Here is a 20083-nt window from a genome sequence, read left to right as displayed (position 1 = left end):
GATGCTTTGATTGGTTGATTTTATGACCTAAATCTCTAGCTCTAGTCTCGTGTGCTCTGTCTGTGTCACATGGATCTGTTGTGGGAACCCGAAAGTTGTTCGATATAAGTTTGGGTAAAACTTGTTTTTGTAGAAAAAGAAGACATAACAGTTTATTCATATTGTTTGCTATACTTTGTAGTGATTTGTAGTATCAAGGTTCGTATGCATGCTGAAAGAATTTACTGTTTAATTTAACAAACATTTATTTATAAAAAGTGGCGTGTCACTTTTTTCCATATTTTTTTGACTGGCAATGCCAATGCATCATTGCATGACCGGTGAGTGGTTTCGCGCCAAAGCTGTGCGGTGCCGAAATAGTGTCCGCCGAGCATGCACAATGGTCAATAGACGCAGGACACTTGTGTCCGGTGCCGGTGTTACTATTTAGGCAGTGGATATTTAGCCGGAGACGGCAAACCTTTACTAAACGTTAGCTTGCCGGATATGCATGCGCGATATGCATGCGATATGCGCGTTGTCCAACGCAAATTGAATGCGAGGGCGTCAAAACATATCCTCGCCATTTTAGGGGATCTGACGATACTGTTTTTTTTGTACTTGAACATTTTCCGGTGACAAATTTTAGTCTGGCTGCATGCCAACATTATCGTTGTAACTTCATATTTACAAGATGGGAATCAGACCATTTTACAATTTCGGACTTTATTTAAAAAAAAATCCTCCAGAGCCACAAATCTGAAAAAGAAAATGTAATACTCTACAATAAAAAATGTTTGAGACATGTTAAAATAATAAAAAAAGAATATTCTTATTTTTTGGGGATGGGGGAAAAAACCTTAGAAATGTCGCCAGCGGGGATCGAACCCGGGTCTTCCCGCTCATGAGATCCGTTGCTTATCCACTAGACCACAGGTACACAACCGTTGGTAATTTAATATACCTTATATTCAGCCCTATCTTAGAGAGTACAGCGCCCTCTGTTGATAGGGATTGCGGCCGGCAAACCTTTAGTAAACGTTAGCTTGCCGGGATTACCGCCGGCAATATATCCACTATCTTCTATAATTTACCGGAAAACACCGGAAAACTACTGGAAAACACGAGAAAACTACCGGAAAAAATAGTGTCCAAGCGCTGTCGTGCATTGCAGCACAGACTTCAGTCTGTTCTTTATACGGTCATGGTGGTACTGTGTGTCAATTGTCTTTCCAAATATTACTGCTCAAAACAATGCTCAAAATGTGAAAGAAAAATTGTAATTTGTATTCACGGATTTTCATAACTAATTTGTTCATAATGACCTATCCATCTCAAAAACTTTCCTTGCAGGTTCTTTATCCATCATGTCTTCCAGTCCAACTTTGTGATTGGAGTACAACTACAAACTGCATTTCAAACCAAAGGCAATTCCTCAGTCGTCGCCCGATTAAAAGTAAAAATGGCCAGCAACGTTTTGTCCTCCATACCCATCCGGGAACTCAAACAGCTCATCTCGATTTGCTCTCTACGAGTACAACAGTGTCGCTACAGCTGTTGGAATTCCAAACTATCCCACACAGTGAATGGACAAACTGTGAGGTTCAAACATATTGCAGTCAGTTCAAGAAAAGGAGTAACCACCCTGAACACTCCTCAGTTTGGTGCAGTGGTTAGGTTAGTAGAACTACCAAAATTGAGAGAACTGTGCCTAAATGACGAACATTTTGGAAGACCATCAAGGAATATTCATCAAGGAATCCCTGAGGACAGATTTGGCAGTAGTATCCTCGGAGCTTCTCGCCAATTCTTAAGACCAGGCAGTTGTGGTCCGACGATCCATGTAGCAACGAGGCTTTTTCATGGGAGTGGCCGGATGTGGGCGGGGCATAACAAGTGGTCCAAAGTGAAGAACATCAAGGGGCCCAAAGATAACCTGAGGAGCCTGCTGTTCAACAAACTTATTCTGCAGATGAGAATTGCTATCAAAGGTAACTAAGGCCAAGTAAAAAAGTGAACCAGTTTTGGACACGCCTCCTCCCTTTTGCCCGCCCGAGAATGTGTCTTTTCCTCCAAGATGGGTCTGTAACTTGTAAGGACCTGAGACGTAATGACGTCACACTTTGTATACAAGAGTGCTTTCTTTTGGAGTTTGTGATTTGCATCCCCACTTGTTACCCATGTAAACAAAGTCTCAAAGCTGAAGCATGATGTCATTAGGCCAAATAATTTTAAAAAAACAGGGTTAAAGGGAATTTACAACATTTGCAAACATCGATAAACAAAACTACCACATTTCTATGAAATACCTTACTAGGATGTTGGTAAATGACAGTCTAAAGCATCCTGTAAAATTATGGCACCTGGTGTGAAGTCATTTTCAAAAAAAGTGGTATTTGGTATACATTTCCAACAGTGGTCGGCCGACCACCATTGGAAAAACCTAACTATTTTTCAACTTCTGCTCCAACTTTACCATTTTTTTTTCGGTCTAAATTTTGTTTGCTATTGGTACTTAACATGTTCATGAACGGGTGCAGGCCAGCTAGACTGGTTACCTTACCTAACAATTTTCCGGCATCTATAAATTGATCCATATCATCTTTAGTGGAGTCAGGGAACCAGACTACTTGAAGATTTTGGTTTTCTTGGTTTTTCCAGTATTGTTGAACAAAAAACTTCAAATATGTCAGTGAAACAATATTTGATCTATATGCTAACCCCTCATATAGTTCATTTCTTAAAATTACAGCAAAAGCCGATGATGTACATTCCCTTTAAAACTTAAAATTATAAACAGTGACATCATTTTGGCCTCTTTGTCTGTTGCATCTAGCCCATATAAAGCTGGTATATCATTTCTTGAGTCCAATTAAAAAAAACAAAACTGGCGGCCATCTTGAAAAATAGCCCGGGCAGGCGGCCATTTTGGAAGGGAAAACAAATGGCCTCCCTCTTTCATTTTTTTTCAAAAAGGCAGGACACTAAACAAGGTTTTTGTTTACTTTGCATAGGGCTATAAACATGTTGTAATGTCAGTGTCATTGTCATGTTGAATTTAAATAACAAAAATATTTCTGCCAACATGTCTGGCCATTGAATTTTGTAACCTTTTGATAATATTTCCAAATGTGTTGAAATGTAATTTCTTTGTTTTTTCTTTTCTAGACAATGGACCCAACCCAGAGTTGAATTCTACGCTGGCCAGCCTCATAGCCCAAGCCAGGCAAAAAGCCATGACCAAGGCCACAATAGAGAATGTGCTGAAAAATACTGTAAGTACCAGGATTTGAAAAAAAATGTACTTCTTTGCCAGTGTTATGGCTGTAAGGGAGTGAAAAGATAAAGATCAGTTTGAACATCTTGGCAGACTGTTGGAGGCTATGGGCAATATTCATGAAGGTAATAACTTAAAGGGAATATACAACATTTGCAAACATCGAAAAATAAAACTACCAAGTTTTTACGAAATACCTTACTAGGATGTGGGTAAATGACAGTCTAAAGCATCCTGTAAAATTATGGCACCTGGTGTGAAGTCATTTTCAAGAAAATGGTATTTTTGTATACATTTCCAACGGTGGTCGGCCGACCACCATTGGAAAAACCTAACTATTTTTCAACTACTGCTCCAACTTTACACTTTTTTTCAGTCCAAGTTTTGTTTGCTATTGGTTACATGTTCATGAACGGGTGCAGGCCAGCTAGACTGGTTCCCTTACCTTACAATTTTCCGGCATCTGTAAATTGATCCATTTTATCTTTAGTGGAGTCAAGGAACCAGACTACTTGAACATTTTTGTTTTTCTTGGTTTTCCCAGCATTTTCGAACACAAAACTTCAAACATGTCAGTTGTAACAATATTTGATCTATTATACTAACCCCTCAAATAGTTCATTTCTGAAAATTACAGCAAAAGCCAATGATGTACATTCCCTTTAAGAGAGATTTGACTTGCAACGTACAGTACATTGTTGTGATATTTTGCTTTGCGCATAACAAAATTTGCTTCAATTTCTTATGATTTTTTGTTTAAGGCTAAGAACGCAGACACTCGCTTACTCCTGGAGGCAAGAGGACCAGGCCAGTCATGTCTTCTCATTGACCTCTTGACAGATAATGCTAGGAGGACAAGGAGCGAAATCCAACGCATCTTGCAAAAGAATGGGTAGGGTGTCTGGAGCATTCCTTGTGGTTTTGAAGAGGAGTTCCTTACTCCAACTAACAGCACTTGAACCTAACACCTCCTGGTAACTAGTGCAGATGCCTTAATACTAATAAGTAGGAGGCTCGGGTTCTATTCCAACCTTATTAAAGAGGTTGTGGAATGCTCGAAGACATTTCCGTCATTTTTCGGGTATATGTAGCCTAAGGTGTGATGAAATAAAAACGACTTTTGTTTCTGTCATGAAATGAGTACAAAGGGTACTATTGAGAGCTATTTTTCAGGTCCTGTTTTGACCCGAACGTGCAATTTGTGTAAAAGTCGTCGTTGCGGGCAGCAAACAAAACACAGTAAATCGTGACGTAATAAACAGGACTCGTTTATGCTACTCTGCATCGGGAGTCCTGTTTATTACGTCACGATTTACTGTGTTTTGTTTGCTGCCCGCAACGACGACTTTTACACAAATTGCACGTTCGGGTCGAAACAGGCATGACAGGACTTGAAAAACAGCTCTCAAAGTACCTTTTGTACTCATTTTGTGACAGAAACAATAGTCGTTTTTATTTCATCACACCTTAGGCTACATATACCAAAAAATGACGGAAATGTCTTCGAGCATTCCACAACCTCTTTAAGTTTTTGAGTTCATCTCAGGCACCACTGAAATTATAGTGCTTTTAATGGGATATTTTTGTTGGAGGGGAGAACCCAATATTAAAAATGTATGTCTCACCGACACAAAGTCCATCAAAAGTCAATGTAAAAAGCCTCATTGTCATTTGATAACCATATTCTGCACATTGCTGGGGAGGTGTGTTGAATTTTTTGTACTTATTTTTTTGTTGTTTTCAGAGGTGACTTTGGCACTTCTCTGTATGCCTTCACCAGGAAGGGTGTGGTCAAGGTGCTACCCCATATAGAAGGTCAGGAGAGTCCCTTGACCCTTGACCTTGCCACAGAGGTTGCCATTGAGGTCGGCGCTGAGGACGTGCAAGAGACGAATAGTGAGGATGACACTCCATTGTTCATGGTGAGTGCAGTTAGTTCCTGTTATGTTTTGGATGTTCTTCTGCCTGCATAATGCAAGGCAACAATTCAAGTTAAAACTTGCTCGGGAGTTGAGATAGTGTTAATATTTGTCAATGAGAACTCTTCAAGAATTGCCATGGCAAAGACACAAATCCACGATCATTGATAAATTTCAAGAACTGCATCAACATTAAATGGAAAGCTTTTAGCAACTACATGTAGGAGGTTCAAGAGCAAAAAGTCATTGTTCTCGGACACCACCATTTCTCATTTCGTCAAATCAAATGGCAGGAAATGTTCAGGCCTGTAGTACATTCACAAGTTAAGAGTTTCCCTCTGTGGCTCTGTCTTCGACCACCACTCACGGGCGATGTTCTTCTGCATATAGCCTCCCCCCCCCCACCATCTTCCATACCCCACCTCTCCCCAAGCACTTAGAAGTGCAGGATATTTACAGTTGAACCCTGATAAGGAGAGCACTGAAATACAACATCCTGCTTGAAATATAAGAACATGTTAGGTCCCAAGTCTTTGTTTTGCTTTGTTTTCCATTACTTATAATACAAGGTACCTGTTATAACTAGGTAATTTGTAAAGTCCCAAGGACCTTGTTATAAAGCAGTTCCACTGTATATTTTTTGGTCATACATTATTTTATTCATGATTCATGTTGTGTTTTTCTGTCCCTTGGTGTTTGGTTTTACTGTCTTCCACATGTTCTTTAATTTTCGCATTTGTTCTTGTCTTCTGTTTTACTCATTCAGTTCATCTGTGATATGGGGGATCTGCGCACAGTTCGCAACAATCTGGCCTCGCTAAACTATGCCGTAGAGTCCTCATCGTTTGAATATCTGCCGGAAACCTCAATAGCTTTAAACGATAAAAACTTAGAGGATGCTTTCCATTTGATATCGCTCCTAAACGATAACCCAAATGTTGTTAAGATCTATGATAATGTAGAAAGCTCTGGTTGAAATGTGCCGTTTGAACCTGGGTTGCTGGGGTTTTTTGGGGGGGGGGGGGGTTCTTGACAGACTGGTTGAACCAGACATGACATTTTTAAGGAATACATGTATCTAGGTGAAGCACTCTGAAGATTACTGCCCACATGATTGAAAGTAATTTAAATTGGCCTACATTTCAAATGGATTAACATTTTTTACGTTGAAATTCTGCAAAGCAGAAAAAGTTAGGGGTTTGACATTGAAAGCAAAACCAAGTTTTCATTTCTTCATCCTTGCAATAACTCAATGGGCTCCATGCGCAACAAAAAGAGGGCGCTTTTTGTAAACACTTTTGGGAGTGCCGTGGATGGGACACAGCACGTGTTCATTCCTGTTCGCGCAAGTGTAGTGTGAAATATGCACGACTAATTTTTATTTGAATATTCACAAAGAATGTGTCTTTGTGTGAGCCTCAGGCGGCATCAGCGATGCCATCGAATGCTTCTTCCAATGGTCTCCATAATCGGGTCCTACTAAAGCGTGTCAACAAGCGTCAATAAGCGTCAACAAGCATCAACAAACCTCAACGGTCGTCAACGAGCATCAACAAATTTTGTACATGCTTTTGAACACTAAAAGTAGCTTTATATGGTAGAAAAAGCAATAAAGAGCATTTTCTGCATATCAATTAAAGTTAAAATTATCTAAACACTTGGTTTTTTTAACGCGAAATGTACAACGAATTTGTCGATTAAAGTTGGCCGCCATCTTGTTTACGTGAAGCTTAGCCCTACTACGCATGCGTGAAGTGTACAGAGCCATACTACGCATGTGCGAAGTGTACAGCGCCATCCAAACAAGATGGCGGCCAACACTAATCGACAAATTCGTCGTACGTTTCGCGTTAAAAAAACCAGTTTTTGAATAAGTTGAACTTTAATTGATATGCAGAAGATGTTCTTTGTTGCTTTTTCTACCATATAAAGCTACTTTTAATGTTCAAAAGCATGTACAAAATGTGTTGATGCTCGTTGACGACCGTTGAGGCTTGTTGACGCTTGTTAACGCTTGTTGACGCTTGTTGACACGCTTTAGTAGGACCGCCATAATCACCTTTTCTTGCCGCGGAGGGGGCACTTGTGTACTACGGAGCCCATAGGTGTACTACAACAAAATTCTTTGTAGCATTAATTGATGTAAATGTGGACCCCCATCTGGGGTGGATGGGTATAGAGAAAGTGGATAACTGCTTGTTTTTAGTCTCTGTTCATTTTACTTTGGGATTTGTCTATTCCACCCATTTAAAAACAAACAATTGTAAAATGCTAATTATGTTTGAATATTGATGTGAATAATTATTGGTGTTGAGACGCGCAACTGATTCTTTTTACTGTGGGACACCAAAGTCATACATGTTGTATAATGTGTATCAGATATCAATTCCATAACAGGGGGACCCAACTATGCATCTTCTCCGTAGCTGGCATAGATGGAATGTGTTGTTATGAAAAAAAAAGGAAATAAAAAAATTGAATTTAACTTTTTGGACATTTATAATTGTGCAGTTATTTTATTCAGTGTGATCAGGAAAAAGATTAATTTAAACTATACATACATGTACATGTAACTTCATTATAAATTTAACTCTGTCTAAAAGATGTAAAAGTGAAACTGGCAAGAATGATATGCATACATGTTAAGGCACTTCACGGGAAAGAAAAATATAAATTGCATTAATTAATAAAGTTCCCAAAGTGGCATGTGGAACACAAACGTGTACATATCCTTTGGACAAAAAGTGGAAGAGGAAAAAAAAGAGAATGAAAACAGAAGCTGTTCACAATTGAAATTGGGAACAGTTAATAATTGGGAACAATGCATCAATTTTAAGAGTAAAGTCTCTTTGATTTTACTCTTAAATTCTAAAGTCACCCGAAATTTATGGAGTAATTATCAATTTGCAATACCATTTTAGCAAACGGCCAAAAGGGATTGAGTCCAGATAGTAAAAAGCAAGTGCAAACATGTTTGAATCAAAAGGATTTTGTAGTGAAACGCTAAGCCATATAAAGCATCGAACACATGTATGATGCGTGATTCATAGTTGGGACTAATCTCGGAAATTGACATACATGTAAATCTTTAAACCGTGTATTAAATTGAGAGATTTAAATTTAAACCTAATACTTTTGTTTCTTTTCAGATATAATTTGAAAACGGATATTTAAAAGTTAAAGTTTAATGATTATATTCATTTAAAGGGAATATACAACATTTGCAAACATCGAAAAATATAACTACCCAGTTTTTACGAAATACCTTACTAGGATGTTAGTAAATGACAGTGTAAAGCATCCTGTAAAATTATGGCACCCAGTGTGAAGTCATTTTCAAAAAAGTGGTATTTTTGTATACATTTCCAACGGTGGTCGGCTGACCACCGTTGGAAAAACCTAACTATTTTTTAACTACTGCGCCAAATTTACCATTTTTTTCAGACCAAATTTTGTTTGCTATTGGTTACATGTTCATGCGCAGGCCAACTAGACTGGTTCCCTCACCTTACAATTTTCCGGCATCTATAAATTGATACATTTCATCTTTAGTGGAATCAGGGAACCAGAGTACTTTAACATTTTTGTTTTTCTTGATTTTTACAGCATTTTCGAACACAAAACTACAAACATGTCAGTGTAAGAATATTTGATCTATTATACTAACCCCTCAAATAATTCATTTCTGAAAATTACAGCAAAACCCAATGATGTACATTCCCTTTAATTTATTTGTTTCTGCATGTCAAAATGCGCACGGAAATTCCTTTTCTTCCTCCCAGAAGAAAATACCTACTGTGTTCTATCTTTGTCGCCCATAATCTTAATGGGTTCTGACCTTGTACAGCGCAACATCATGTAGGCTCATTTCACGAGACGTATATTTTGTTAAATCACGGCGAAAGAATTGAACTATTTAAATACATATTGTTTTAAGTTTTAATTGTTAAATTCAATAAATATAATTTTGAATTCCATATTAGATTTATTCTCTGTTTTCGCATTACTTGGGCCTTCTAATCCCAGGTGTTAATCTCTTCTAAATGACGAATTGCAATTGTTTGCGACTGTTTATAATGTTTTGAACCAGTCTGTGTGAAGTGGGCGTGGTATGAGATGACCTTACGTAATCGTGAGAGAGGCCCGTCATCTAGATCGGTACAAACGAAGGTGGCTGCTTCTCATCGCGCTTCAGGTCATACATCTGAGGCTGCTTGTTGCCAGATCTCTCATCTTCACCACCGTCAGATTCTGAGCTCAAGTCGTCATCTCCTTGGTAACCCCTCCCTTGATCCTTCCTGCTCCTGTAACCACCTGCAGCCCCGTCTGCGTTTTCCTCCCGGGCTCTAGAGGGGTAACTGAAGCTATCCTCGGGACTCATCAATGACATGCTGTCAACATTCTCCCACTTCAGGGCGTCCCAGATGGACCTCTCGTACCTGCTTTGGAGGCTTCTACTCAGCAGCAGCTCCTCATCGCGAAGGAACTGAGCAGCCTTGTAGGGTCTCAAGCTCCCTCCTAAGGCTCCGTACCTGTACCCATAGCCTGGCGCGTATCCGGACAGGCTCCCAAACTCCAACTCATACTCGTCGAAGTCAGGATCGAAGGGGATGCCGTAGTAGAGCATCTGGTCTGTGGTGTCTTTCAAGTTGCTCAGTTCTCCTAGAAGCTCTTCTATCCCGATTCGTTCGCTCCGGACCAGCTCGTTCAAATAGCCTATCCTGTCTTTCATTATGTCGTTGTATCTGGAAAAAAGGGGTAGAAAGATGTGTTAGTGATAATTAGAATGTGTGATGCAAGATTTTCTAGGCTTTTGACATCAATGGTCAAATTTTGAGCTATTCTGAAGATCACTCCCTAGTTGGGTATTTTCGATAACTTTTCAGTCAGTGTGCATGAGTTTCTTATGTACCTCTAGATTGAGAAATGTTCAGTACTCTAGGACACGTCAGTTTGTTCAATTTTTGGTGCTACGCTCTCAGCTCGGTGATACAGTGTGAAAGTAAGTCCTACTAGAATTACTTGTGGATTTCATCTACCTGTAGAAAGACCCGTTTAGCTTCATTTCCAGCCTGAGGTCCTCTGATAGGAGCTGGTGCTGATAATCCAGACTCTTGGTCTCTTCCTTCCATCCATGGGCCTTCTCCATCAGCAAGGCTACCCTGGCTTGCAGTCTGCGTTTTAGGCGGTAGCTGCCTCTATACTTGGGTATCTCCCTGGCCAAGTTGTCTTTCATTGCTGTCAGAAGCTTGAGAGCGGCCTGCTGGGTCTCCTTGCCTTCTATAAGCTCTTCCAGCTTCTGGCGTAGCTTCTCCAGTTTCTTCTCTTGCCAGGAGAGGGGTCCAGAATCACGTGGCTCCTGCTCATTGCGCTCCTGTTCTGGTTCAAGGGACAGAGCCTCCATGCCATCTTCTGTTCCCCTCATCGAAGCCGGAGCCTCTTTTGATCTTCGTTGAGCAGGTTGCCCCTGATAATTTCCTTGTCCTGTTTTGGTATTGTTTGGTCTTGCTTGGGCAGGTGCTTTGCGTCTTCCCTTGGTATTGCCATTGTTGTGAATCGAAGGCATCGTGTCAACTTCGTTGTAATCCGGGGAGGCGCTTCTCTGGTTCTTGTTGGTATCTTGATCCCTCAACTTCTTCCCCTTCTGTTGAGATTGTAATGCTGGTAGGTTGTTCGCTCCGTTTTCCTCAAGTTGCCCGCGGTTGTCCTCGGTAGCCTCGCCTGCATCCTCGGCGTCGGCTGCATTTACCTGGGAACCTTCACCTCTCTGAACTCCACCTCTTTGATTGCGAACAGCAGGCCGGCTCTTGGTATGCTTGCTCATCTTTGGATCACTTGTCTGATAACTCTGGCCCGTCTCTTCCTGATTTTTCTCTTCCTCTGCTGGTCCGAGGTCATCTGACTTAGATTCGGCCTTGGCTGCTCTGGATTTCTGATTGAGCCCCCTTTTTGGTGGTGATTTGTCGTTTGGTGGTTTAGGCTTCCTTTCAGCGAATGACTGACCGTTTTCAGGTTGCTCAGCTTCTTTTATTGCCTCTTGGTTGGGATTTTTTTTGACACCCGTTTGCCTGTCTGAGGTCTTGGATTTCTTGTTTTGATTGCCGGGTTCAGGTACAGGTGCCGGTTTCTTGACGTACGATGTTCGCTCCTTGTCCATGTCTTCCAGACTTTTCACCTTCTTACGGGAGGTGGTTGGTTGTTGCCGCATAGGGTTGTTGTTGGTGGCCTTCTGTCGGTTAGTCAATCGAGAAGGTCTAGACGCCACTGAAGGAGCCTCTACCTCTGATGAAGATGACATACCGCTGTCGGATCCAGGGTTTCCAGCTAACTTCCGTCGAATCTTCTCAGCTTTGTACCACCAAGCCCTGGCCAGCACCACCGCCATCCGGCTCTTGTTAAGCACGTCCGGAACCAGCCTCAAAAGATCCTGGAATCTCTTGCAATCCTTATGCTGACGGATGCTTTGAGCCGAATTTTCGTCAAAGAGATTCTGGTCGATGTCGGACTCCCCCAGAAGTTCCTGCCAGCAGTTGACCGTGTCTTCCAGACCGTCGATGTTGAATGAGAGCTGTCGGCACAACTCCCCGACCTCCATGACCAGTTCTGGCGACAAACCCTGGCCCTGCCCCTTGACCAAACCCCCTTTCTTCACGTGCAGGTCTTTCAGTCGTATGAAGGAGGTGTCGTAGTAGAACTCGAACAACACAGTGTAGATTCTCTCCTTGAAGATCTCGGCAAGACGCCGCAGGTACTCCAAGTACTCATAGAACGTCTTGAAGAACATGTTACTGGCGCGTCTTTGAGGCGATGGCGGGGCGTTTTTGACGACCTCGCGGAGGGCCTTGAGGGAATTCACGGTGAAATTCTGTGGGATGATTCCCCTCAGCTCTCGGTAGAGTCGGTCGACGGAGAAGAGGCTGTCAGCCCGCCGGACCTCAGCCTCGAAGACTGTGAGCTGCCTGTGCATGGCGTAGTTCTGCTTTGGCCTGCTTGCCCCCATCATTTCATCGGGATTGGTCTGAAGAATAAATAAAGCAATAACAACCAATAAGTCATAAATATCTGGAGTCATGAGATTGAATCATTGTTTGATTTATTGGTAAATTAATATTCTTTTGGTTTAAAGACGGACATTGGTGGAGTTGTTTAAACTGAGTCATCGCGTCGTAGTGCTATATTCGCGAAAAGGAAGGAAATACCTAATACATGTAGTTGCATGCTATTGGCGAAGCTTTAGCGCTTGTTGCTTGAGAAAAGACTTATTTGCTTTATAATGATCTATTATTTTAGGACTACTTGCTCACAGACCAAGGCTTAAATGCACTTGCTACCCTAAGCTGTGTGAATACCAAGTGTAGCAGTCTTGAAAGCATTTAATTAATCGAGGTAAATAGAGACATGAAAGTGCCAGCCTTGTCACACGCACAAACCAGCATTGTATGCCGAGGAATACCTTTTAGCTCGTCTAATAACTAAGGGAAGAATGAATTCGAACCCGTGTAATAACAGAGAAAAGTGTATACAAAGTTTAAATAAAGGGTCATACCTCTTAAAACCCATTTTTTGCAATAACGCAAGAGAAACACGAATGTCATTGTATCGTGTAAAAACATAATTGTCCTCGAAGTTCAATGAGTCTTGCTTTAGTTTCAAACTCACAGGGGTTTCTGTATAAGGCTTTTGAAAACAAAGCATCCATTCTCTTTTCATGCGTGGCTCAAACACAGCTGACAAGTACTTGAAAATTTCGGTAAAAAAATCAATACTTGAAGAATATCATCACCAGTACATTGACATTAAAAATGAAATGGTTGGCGCGTGCAAGGTCAAATGAGAACTGGTCTCGGTTACTTTCATTATAATGCGATATCTATTGATATGAAAAATTTAATATCTTGCCTAATTACCGTGACGAGTCGCTTGCTGTTGTCATGGCAGCGCGTCCGGTGTGTTTGTGCTATCATGCATTTTTAATTCTCATCGCGTTCGTCGAAAACTGGTCAACGAAACCACTGTTGTATTTTTCCATAGGGAAATAACTGAGGCACATTAAGATACTTTAATAATACGTTTCAATTTTTCCCATTGTAACAACATTTACATTTTCGGAATCCCGGGAAATTTAGTTGTTCAGTTTCTTGTGACATACAATCGAAATTGGAATATGGAGGGAATAAAATAACCTCTCTCTGTAATTTTTATACAAAAAAGCAGCATTATCAATAATTATAGTACAGTGAAGTCAGATTAGTAGCAATAGATGATTACGTATATATGTCTCATGCCCTTGCAATGCGAATCAATAAGTCGTCGCCGTTTTCCGTTATTAGAACGACGACTATATTATTGGTCTTACTGCACTGACCATTATTATCGATTGAAATTATGACTGGCCGAAATAACAGTGTATCGGTGTGACTTTATAATTTAATACAGCACACGACATAATTGAGTTATAATACATTTTGCAGCGTGGGATAATTCGAAACGCTACAGTTGAAACTGACGACAGCATAATTATGGTACTCTGTTTATTTATTTATTTTACATCTTTTGCAATTAAAAATTATGGTTTAAAACACGAAACAAACAAATATCCAACATGCAGTGAAAACCCTTATAAAATGTGTAAAAAAAAAACAACATTTACACAGACAAACAAGCAAATAGAAAATTCAAGACAAGTCGTTTTACGGCAGAAAATCAGACACGGACAAACAACCACACAACCAGACCAAATCAGACGAACAAATCTCACACAATATCAGACTCACAAGTGGACACAGTCAAGCAAACCAGACAAACAAGTACACAGTGTCAGACACCCAAGCATACCAGGCCAACCAAAAGCAGGCAAAGTCAGAAAACGAACGGACATGTTCAGACCAACACTTAGACAAAGTCAGTACTTCTAAAATAGGCCAACAGAAATAAATAAAAAAGCAAACAACTTACAAAAAAAACCATACATCCCAATCAAACGAACAAGCAAAACAAACAAACAAACACCCCAACACCCCAACAAACAAACAAACAAACGAACACCCCAACACCCCAACAAACAAACAAACTATAAAAAAAACTAATTAGTTTGCCTTAGAAAAATGCACCAATATGTACACAAATTATTTCTGCATTTTAGTTTTCTATTCATCATCTGATAATGTGAAGCAGTTAAAGGCAGTATTTTGGTTACTATAAGACACGAAGAGCCTTCCTTGAAGAGTCTTTTTGGAAGGTAAACAAAGCTTATTGTCCCCGAAAAAAATTACCAATAGAGCATTAAAGTGCCAGATTAAACCATACGAGAACTCAGTGCTGAGTTCTCAATGAAAAAAAAAATAATATGGTTCCTTATGAGGAGGTTCTCAGAATGTGCAGCTAAAATGGCCATTTCGTAGCGTCCTTCCTCGTGTTCCAACATATAATTTATTTTACGCTTAGCCGACCACGGGGTTTACATCTCAGTTTAACTACGATCCATCTCCCCTCCTTTGCTTGAAAGTACTCCATTAACCTCGGAATGGACGTGCGTCATTTGTTGAATGTATTGATAACAGGTTTTTGTTTAAAAGTACAAGATAATTAACCTCAAATAATTAACCTTCAGTATAAGGAAAGAAGCAAAACCTAATAATAAAAGAATTTATTGAAAATAAAATTACATTATCACTGTCCGTCCACATTACAAAGATTTTTGGTCAGAGCTAAGATGAGATTAGGTTTACATGGTGGAAAGATACTAAGACAAGATGAGTTTGCGGTAGCACCATGTGAATAAATCTCTTTTGTGAGTAGGTATGTGTGGTTCTGAAAAGAACCAGAGGGACTCAACATTTCGAACAGTATGCTGTGCCCGTCGTCAGGACGTCATTCTCCTGACGACGGGCAGAGCATACTGTTCGAAACGTTTGAGTCCCTCCGGTTTGTTTCAGAACCACACATACTCACAAAAGAGATTTATTAACATGGTGCTACTGCAAACTTATCTTGTCTTGGTAAGATGTTTATACTTGAGACGTATTCAATAAGTTGTTATTAAAATAAGCTGGTTATTATTGTTTCATTAGTATTTAAGAATGACAGTATTTTAATTATAAGAACAAAGGATAAACTCACGTAATAAATTTCCGAGTAGTCTTCCATTCTGATGCTCCTTTCCGTCGAGATCCAAAGATATTTTCTTTCAGCAGACGCCGACGGTCACAAATTGATCAGTCGTCAGCTCGGTACGATCGCAACTGGTTGATTCAATATCGCTCGGCGAAGTGATAATAATCGACCGCCTCCCTCGTCGTTTAAGTATCATTAGATGTTTGGATTACCATGGAAACCGTCCAGTCAACAAACAGCGGGAAGTTAGCAACTGGTTGCTAACCAATGATTCCGCTCTGATGATCTGGTTGCTCGAGTTGAGACGGTGAGGGCGCTCATCATTTTGTAATTAAATTGAATTTGAATTAAATCTCTTCAAGTTTACAAATTTTATCAGAATTTCCAGGCCTAGGCCTTAAACCTTATGCCTTATACCGCAAAGGTTCAAGCGTGGGTTCCGAATAGGTTATGTAAAAGCACGTTTTGTCTTAATTTTACATTGAGATATAGGAGCATTTTCTCTTAGACCACAAATTGAGAGCCGCATTTTGAGCTTGGTAAAGGCTCAAAGAGGGCGCTCGTTACATGAAAACAACCCCGAAGCTTTACACGTTCAGGTTCCCAGCATACAGTACAGGCGCACGTTTCAGATCAATGTGAATAGCCATTTCCAAAAACTCGACTCGTCGGCATCTAGTATCTTTGGCTTCATTTTTGGATCCAGAGACATTAAAAGAAAAACGTTTTCTGTCCAAACTGAACAGAAATGCTCTTAAGTTTGGTCGCGTGGTATAGAAATGTATGTTCCCTAAAGTAGATCCTAGAGTTATATTGAGCTTTATTTCAAGTAAGGGAAGGAAAATCTCCTGGGGTTGAATCTGGAGACGAGTTCGACGTTTTGAAAGCACTCAATGATAGCCTTGCAACGTCAGAAGAGCTGCGTTCAGCATTAAGTTTTGACTTGACCGGATCTTGTCTTTTGTCAGGTACACTTTGCACCATGCAGTCGAATTAGACGGTGCAGTCTGGGTTGATCAGCCCAAATTGGATCGTCTCCTTGGGAAATAACGCAGGAGGACTACAGCTTGACTACAAGAGAAGACGACATTCGATGTCTGTTGGGCGGTAAATCTCTAATGGCTGGTGAGTACATTTTCTCACATTCTCACGGAAGATAAGAAATTGAAGATCTTAAGTTTCGATTCCAGCTTTGGTCAAATTTTAGGATGGCTAATGAATGCAGCCTTACACAGTGTCGTCAGATTGCTTTTACAGAAATACTGTAATACGGATACTTTTAACCTAATCACAAGAAAACTGTGATTACCAGTACCGGATTATATTATGCCGGACTAACTCGTTAGCAGTCAGCCCAGATGGCGAACCGGAACATGCCATCGAATGTGGTATGTGTTTTTCCCCCCTAACATTCCTGTTTGTACAAGGAGTACGTCATCATATGGAATTTCGATTATAATTGCTGGTTTATTCCTGTAAAGATAGCCCTCCCGAAAAAAAGGAAAACACACAAAACTGACACAGGTAATCGTACAAAAACACTCGTACGCCTACTCGTACTCATAGTGTACTCGACTACACTCAAGATGGACGTGTTTTGTACCCTTTCCTGTGTACGAGTTTCCTGTTTGCATATTATTTCACAGGTTTGTAGAACTTTCGTTATACAAGATAATCTGCTTTGAAGAGGTTGTGGAATGCTCAAAGACATTTCCCAACGACGACTTTTACACAAATTGCACGTTCGGGTCGATACAGGACCTCAAAAACAGCTCTCAAAAGTACCTTTTGTACTCATTTCATGACAGACACAATAGTCGTTTTTATTTCATCACACCTTAGGCTACATATACCCGAAAAATGACGGAAATGTCTTCGAGCATTCCACAACCTCTTTAAATGGGTTGATTGTGTCGGAGCACTTTAACACGCACTCGAGTATGGCCGTGGGCTCTAACTACTTGTACTTGAGCGTGCGTGTTCTGATAGTGTCTTGCCATTGACGTTAAAGAAACTCTTTAATGAGAGATTAACCAAACTACGGATTTGTCCCTGGCTTATTTATTTATTTATTACACTTCGTAAACCAATCACAAACACCTCTATTTCACGCCTTTAATAAAAGCTTCGGCTCTGCGTTCTATCATAAAATGTTTAACTTTTAGCCCCTTACCTGGTAGACACCTGGTCAGTCTTGGTCGAGTTGCTGCTTCATGAAAATGATATGCTCAAATATGAAGCCAGATATGAGCCTTGTGAGTATCAAAGACTTCTAAATAATTATTGTTCTTGAAGCAGGGATGAAGCCGCAGCTTGAGACGGGGTCGGGATTTCATAAACCCCCATGCTCTGATTAATATGAAATTGGTACATCAGCAAATGTATGCCACAATGCTTCCATGCATGTTATTCCACGTAGACCAATGAACTAAAGGCTTGACTGGTTCATTACCGCCGCATTCTGTCAAAGGCTGGCGAAATGAAAAATGTTTCCCCGAAGAACTCGACGGGTATAACCTCATTCCATTCTGTTGGAAATACGCTCGCCCAAATTTTGACGAACCTTAGACATTCTGTGTACGGCTTAACATTCGGATTCAATATGTCATTGATTGCTTATATATTTAGAGACATGCAATGAAGGTGTTTGTGATTGGTTCACGAACTGGACCGTGGTAGCCGTAAACTGGTCAAATTAGAGTGAAATTACAGAATGTGAATGATTACATAGGATATGATGCCGTCGGCATAAGGTACAAAATCTGGTTGTATTCTGGCTTGTATATAATTGTAATCGAAGGTACGCACAAATTTGTGTAATTGATAAGTTTCCCTGCATCGTGGATTAAGTAAATTATGCCGAAAATGATACGTTGTCATCCACGACGAAGTCCACCTTGTCGACAAAAGGTACTAAGGCTTAGTATAAGTCGATCTGATAGGGAACTTCCCTTAAAGAAGTTTTTTTTAATGTCCTCTCGGGTGGTATAAGCGATCACAATGCAACCTTATAGATGACAACGATGAACCATAAACGGTCGAAGTTGTCGGTATTCTGAAAAGTTCAACAGCAAACTCAGAAGATGAACATGTAATAAATAGAAATTACATATAAGAATGACGTCTGTTTACATATATACTAAACTGTCTGCTGAATTATTGTGCAACTCCAAACTCAAGAGAGATGAGATTAGAAGTTAAAATTCCAAGACGAATCGCGCTTAAGTGGCAGGTTTAACGAGTCAGCATTTTAATGTCGCAATTCTCTCTAGTACCCCTGGGTAGAACATGTTTAAGTATGTATTAAAATGTATTTTGCAAGAGGCAATCGGATGCTTAATCCCTTGAGAAGCGACGACAGACATGATGCAGAGAATTGAGATATTATGAAGTAGATATGTCAAGAGTCTCTTCTGTAATTATAGACGACAACAGTGGTGTGCTCGAAACGTCGATAACTTGTTAAGATGATGCTTATACCAATAGAAACTATAGAACATACAATAAAAAACACGCGGACGTGACAATTTTTGTATTGACATAACATCGAATTGATGCAACACGCGGTCGGCCCAACAGTTGAGGATTCACAGGTTCTAAGGCGCTGGCGGGAAAGTCGCCAGCCTATCACATTCGTGCTACTGACATGCATCAGCCAATCACTGATCGCCTCGCGACATTCACACCTCGCACCGATTCTCCCTTGTACGCGACAACTATACTGTGAACTGGTCATACTTCTATAGTCATAGTGAACGGCGCTGCCAACACGGGAAACCTGTGCCAGGGGCTGGCTATAGCGAGCAGACTGCTTAAAGAGACCTGAGGCAAATGACTTTTCGCACCTTAATCACGTCTTCGCCTGTCGTCATTCTTTGAAGATCTTAAAGGTGAGATGATAAGTCTATCTTCTCTTCATCTCGAAGGAGCCGTGTCTTTGCATTGAGTGAAGACAAATTATCTGCTTTTGTTGAAACTCATGGGGATGTTCGATTGATGAAATGCAACACGAACCATACACACGAGGTTCGTGTCTGTACCCACCGTTCACGATTCCGTTTTCTGTCATATCAGTATTGATTCTTTATTTAGTTTCACCGGTTGATATCAAGATTATCGCAGGCTCCGTAAACTACAGGAATTGCTAGAAATATTGTTGCCTGTCAAGGGGGGGGGGGGGGGCAGGTAAGTGCTTTGGTGCTGTGTTGCATTGATTATTATTGTAAACCTTATATTCTGGAGGAAAATTATTCTGTTAAATCCTTGAAATCTAAGGCTTTTAAAAACATTTTTTTTGGGGGGGGGAATCAGAAGCGAGCCTAGAGTAAAAAGGACTCAATCAAAATAGGACTCAACTGGGCAAAAGCTGGAAAGGTAAAAAAGAGAGAACAAACTTGAAAGATTGTTAGCTTCTTTTAAAATTTGAGGACGACAGCGATCCAGTGTCCGCTTTAAGCATTCATACCCTAGAAGGTTGTGGGGGAGTGTGACTTAGTGGTTAGGGTTTGTGACTCATGATCAGAGGATCAGGGATTCGAATCCAGCTACTGGCCTTATGTGTGTCCTTGGGCAAGCCACTTCATCCCCTTTTGCCTCTTTCCACCCAAGAGTATAAATGGGTACCGGCATTAGCTGGGGAGTAACCTGCGATGGATTTATCCCATCCAGGGGGAATAGAAATATTCCCAGCCGTTTCATGCTACTGAAACCGGAGATAAACGTCGGCCTCGTGACAGACTTTACTTTTTTCTTTTCTTTTTTCTTTTCCCCCGGAAGGTTCAGTCGATGTTCTTAT

The 20083-nt window shown here is 40.5% G+C and overlaps 2 protein-coding genes and 1 long non-coding RNA gene across 4 annotated transcripts in view; 2 read left to right on the top strand and 1 right to left on the bottom strand.

Moving 5' to 3' along the window:
- Positions 1-27: 27 nt before the first annotated feature.
- LOC119719847 (translational activator of cytochrome c oxidase 1-like) lies at positions 28-6336 on the top strand. 2 transcript variants are annotated; one of them, XM_038189345.1, is made up of 6 exons: positions 28-114; positions 1333-1970; positions 3148-3254; positions 4018-4148; positions 5001-5178; positions 5942-6336. In XM_038189345.1, exons 2-6 carry the CDS (start codon positions 1442-1444, stop codon positions 6149-6151), a joined length of 1155 nt encoding a protein of 384 aa, XP_038045273.1. In that variant the 5' UTR covers positions 28-114; positions 1333-1441; the 3' UTR covers positions 6152-6336. The 2 variants fall into 2 exon arrangements, with proteins under 2 accessions (XP_038045273.1, XP_038045274.1); XM_038189346.1 differs by having other exon boundaries at positions 29-114; positions 1400-1970.
- Positions 6337-8791: 2455 nt separating this feature from the next.
- Positions 8792-15453, bottom strand: LOC119719842. Its single transcript, XM_038189338.1, has 3 exons — positions 15295-15453; positions 10215-12193; positions 8792-9920 (listed from the first exon to the last, which is right to left on the bottom strand). Exons 1-3 carry the CDS (start codon positions 15319-15321, stop codon positions 9326-9328), a joined length of 2601 nt encoding a protein of 866 aa, XP_038045266.1. The 5' UTR covers positions 15322-15453; the 3' UTR covers positions 8792-9325.
- A 3593-nt stretch (positions 15454-19046) lies between these two features.
- LOC119719171 overlaps positions 19047-20083 on the top strand; it is a 37236-nt gene continuing 36199 nt past the window's right edge. Inside the window, exon 1 of the long non-coding RNA XR_005269885.1 lies at positions 19047-19178. This is a non-coding gene — a long non-coding RNA (uncharacterized LOC119719171). The remainder of the gene's footprint in view (positions 19179-20083) is intronic.

The sequence above is a fragment of the Patiria miniata genome, unplaced genomic scaffold (assembly GCF_015706575.1).
Source record: "Patiria miniata isolate m_02_andy unplaced genomic scaffold, ASM1570657v1 HiC_scaffold_8, whole genome shotgun sequence".
Taxonomy (NCBI): domain Eukaryota; kingdom Metazoa; phylum Echinodermata; class Asteroidea; order Valvatida; family Asterinidae; genus Patiria; species Patiria miniata.
The sequence above is the reverse complement of the archived record's forward strand: the minus strand, read 5'-3'. Positions and strand labels throughout refer to the sequence as shown.

Bases quoted from the DNA above. Each gene is read 5' to 3' on its own strand.
- LOC119719847 (XM_038189345.1), top strand. From the start codon at position 1,442: ATGGCCAGCAACGTTTTGTCCTCCATACCCATCCGGGAACTCAAACAG. The intron at 3,255-4,017 runs GTAAGTACCAGG...TTTTTGTTTAAG, and splicing joins AGAATGTGCTGAAAAATACT to GCTAAGAACGCAGACACTCG. The intron at 5,179-5,941 runs GTGAGTGCAGTT...TTACTCATTCAG, and splicing joins ATGACACTCCATTGTTCATG to TTCATCTGTGATATGGGGGA.
- LOC119719842 (XM_038189338.1), bottom strand. From the start codon at position 15,321: ATGGAAGACTACTCGGAAATTTATTAC. The intron at 12,194-15,294 runs GTGAGTTTATCC...TTTATTCTTCAG, and splicing joins ACTACTCGGAAATTTATTAC to ACCAATCCCGATGAAATGAT. The intron at 9,921-10,214 runs GTAGATGAAATC...CCTTTTTTCCAG, and splicing joins CTAAACGGGTCTTTCTACAG to ATACAACGACATAATGAAAG.